The sequence below is a fragment of the Mandrillus leucophaeus genome, unplaced genomic scaffold (genome assembly GCF_000951045.1).
Source record: "Mandrillus leucophaeus isolate KB7577 unplaced genomic scaffold, Mleu.le_1.0 Scaffold623, whole genome shotgun sequence".
Classification (NCBI taxonomy): Eukaryota; Metazoa; Chordata; class Mammalia; order Primates; family Cercopithecidae; genus Mandrillus; species Mandrillus leucophaeus.
In genome coordinates, this window is record NW_012106731.1 from 1,494,550 (window position 1) to 1,497,908 (window position 3,359).

The 3,359-nt window shown below is 44.6% G+C and overlaps 1 protein-coding gene across 4 annotated transcripts in view; it reads left to right on the forward strand.

Moving 5' to 3' along the window:
- ANXA2 (annexin A2) overlaps nucleotides 1-3,359 on the forward strand; it is a 55,563-nt gene that overhangs the window by 44,140 nt on the left and 8,064 nt on the right. For all 4 annotated transcript variants that reach the window (XM_012000281.1, XM_012000279.1, XM_012000280.1 and 1 more), the window contains exons 6-8: nucleotides 276-366; nucleotides 1,500-1,579; nucleotides 3,280-3,339. In XM_012000281.1, the coding sequence (XP_011855671.1) occupies nucleotides 276-366; nucleotides 1,500-1,579; nucleotides 3,280-3,339 (231 nt within the window). The remainder of the gene's footprint in view (nucleotides 1-275; nucleotides 367-1,499; nucleotides 1,580-3,279; nucleotides 3,340-3,359) is intronic.

The following is a 3,359-nucleotide window of genomic DNA, read 5'->3' on the forward strand; positions in this document are numbered from 1 at the left end:
CCCTATTCACTACTTTAAAAAACAAAACATATTAACAGTTGAACTCAAACATGCCAATTCCACCATCTTGTGCTCTGGTGAAGCATTTTTTAAAGGAATAGAAGATAACATTACTTTGTGCTAAAGGATAGAGTATGGATTCTTCAGTAGGAATGTAGAAAGCAGGATGCTAACAGACCCAACCCATGTTTGCGATTTACTTGATGGAGATCAGAGAAGTAGGCTAACGGTGGGGAAGCCTTTCCCTGCTGATGTTCGTGTTTCCTGGTTCACAGGGGCTGGGAACCGACGAGGACTCTCTCATTGAGATCATCTGCTCCAGAACCAACCAGGAGCTGCAGGAAATTAACAGAGTCTACAAGGAAAGTGAGTAGCTTGATTTCTGTGATTCATCCTCAGCCCAATTTATGTGACTGTATCATGGCCACTGGGGTTAGTGTTCGGGCTAAGATGCCTGGATTATTGATGTACAGAAGCACCTGCCACCTTGACCATGCAGGCGAGGTTGGCTGTCATCCAGGTTGCTCTCCTTCACCTCCTCATTGCCTGCAGTTTGATTATTACATTCCACTAGAACTTCTGTGTTAGAAGAAGGGTAGACAGGAGGGAAAGAAGAGAAAACAAAATTTATTTTTAAAAATCTGATGAGGAGAAGTAGCAAGTATTAAATATGGATTCCATTTACTGGGTGCTGTTCAGTCTCTGCTCAAGACGTTGCCAACTCTGGACTGTGGATAATTGAAGAATTACAGCAAGAGACCCATGTGGACCTGTGCACACTAAGCAATATAGAAGGCTATGAGTGGAATAAACAATGCAACTTTACATTGCTACTGCATTTCTCTTTTCTTTTACTTTTTAAAGTTGATATATCATAATTGTACATATTTTGGGGGTACATGGAATATTTTGGTACATATATATAATATGGAATTACCAAGTCAGGATAATTGGGGTATCCATCACCTCACACATTTATCTTTTTTTAATATTAGGAACATTACAGTTCTGCTCTAGCTACTATATTTCAATATAGATGCTATTTTGAATATTGAAATATAATTTCATTCAAAAGCATTGTTTAATTCTTAGTAGTTTTTGCCATTGTGCATTTTCTCAGTGGACAGTAAAGCACAATTGTGTGTGTCCATGTGCGTGTGTAGACCTCCAATTTTTTTGATGTTCAAAACGAGTATTCACAGTCAGGAGGGCTGGGAGCCAGTATTTAAACTATACAAGAGGTCACCGATCAAAATTGAGGATCCCTGATTTGATCTAGCCCTGCTGCCCCCTGTCATGGATAATAACTCTGGCTCTGATTTCATGAGGGTGAAAATCATTCTAGTGAATCCTTCCTCTGTTTGGGGTTAAGGAGAATGGGTATGTCCAGCTGACATAGCTGTTCTTTTTTTCAGAGTCTTAGTGGGAAATGGGGAGATTGGGGTGGGTGGTTGGCTACACAGGCAGAAAGCATAAAACCAGATGTATTTTCCTCCAAGTGTACAAGACTGATTTGGAGAAGGACATTATTTCGGACACATCTGGTGACTTCCGCAAGCTGATGGTTGCCCTGGCAAAGGTTGGTTTCCCAGTTTCTTTCTTTGCCCTTGCTGCCTCCCAAGTCATGTCACATACCTCATTTTATACTTGGAGTGAATTAACTAAGTGCCCTGTGCCTGCATCAGAAATTCAGCTGCATTTTCGAAAGTGGGTTTGCACTGTCACTGCAGAGTTGTCAATTTTGTATAATAGGATTTCTTATCCTGCAAAACCTCATGGACAAGTGAACTTTGGGAGCCAGAGGAGGGATGGGCAGCTCTCAAGTCCTGGCCTGGATTTATGTGCCAGAGCCTTGGCCGCGTGACTTAGGGAAGGTCACTTTGCCTCTATCTGTGGTCATGCAGGACCCAGTGGGAAGGAACCTTCTGGTTTCTTTTTCCTGCATTCACTTCTCATGGAGGAATTTGCCCATATAGTCCTTTGTCTGGAGTGGAGTTGTCTTTGTGGAGCTGATCGCTAATATTAACACATTAACATGGAGGAAGGGGCACTTCCCCTGTGAATCCCTAGTTCTGGCCAGTGTGCAGCTTAATGCTTATGTGCCAGGGGAGAGATGAGAGACCCTGGGAACCCTGATGACAAATGACAGATAGTGCATCTGGCCACTCACATCTCCATTAATGCAACAGCTCCTAAGCCATTCTCCCTGTTTCTCCTCTCTTCGCTACCACCAGCCACATGTACCGCCATCCACGGATCTCTGTGAAATACACTTTCACCGTTTTACTCCCCTGTTCAAACCCCATTTCTGCTGCATCAAATTTAAACTCCTAACTGCTGTGAAAGGTCCTCTCAACCCTCCCTGCATCTTCTTTTCTCAGATTCTCTCCTGCTCAACTCTGCTCTGACAGGGGAGCTCCTTACTTACCTGGGAGTGTGCTGTGCCATCCCTGGTGTACCGGCTGGCTCTCCTTCTCCGCTTGGCTAGCTGCCTCTGATTGACCCTTGAAGTTTCAGCTTAAGCCCGGGCCCATTGTTCACCCTCTTTGCTGACTCTGCTCTCTGACAGTTCTTCCTCCTCCTGCATTTTGTGTCTTCCTAGTGCTGTAGGTTCCTGGGCCGCTTTACATTTGTGTCCGCATATTCCTCCATCTGCATCGCTAGCTCTCTGTGGGAAAGAACTAAATCTCATCAGCTTTTTGTGGGGGATGGGGACAGGGATGTCTATAAGGTGTGTAGGCCAGGACCAGGTACGAAGGAGGGGGTTGTCGATAGCAAGGCACAGCCCCCACTTCCTTCCTCAAGGATTTTACCACTCCTTGGTTGGTCTAGGTTTCTTTTTCTTTTTTATTTTTTGAAACAGAGTCTCACTCTGTCACCAGGGCTGGAGTGCAGTGGCACGATCTTGGATCACTGCAACCCCCACCTCCCTGGTTCAAGCGTGTCTCCTGCCTCAGCCTCCTGAGTAGCTGGAACTACAGGCATGTGCCACCATGCCCGGCTAATTTAGTAGAGACGGGGTTACACTGTGTTAGCCAAGATGGTCTTGATCTCCTGACCTCATGATCCACCCGCCTTGGCCTCCCAAAATGCTAGGATTACAGGCATGAGCCACCACGCCCGGCCCTGTCTAGGTTTCAAAGAAAGAAAAATCTTAGGTGGATACTTAACTTATTAAATGAAGTAATGGCTTACATGGACTGGGGAGAAAACATTTTCAGTTTTAGAATACAAAAACAAATGGATTTGAAGTTCTTTTTTTTTTTTTTTTTTCCATAGGGTAGAAGAGCAGAGGATGGCTCTGTCATTGACTATGAACTGATTGACCAAGATGCCCGGGTAAGTACTGAGCTTTTGGT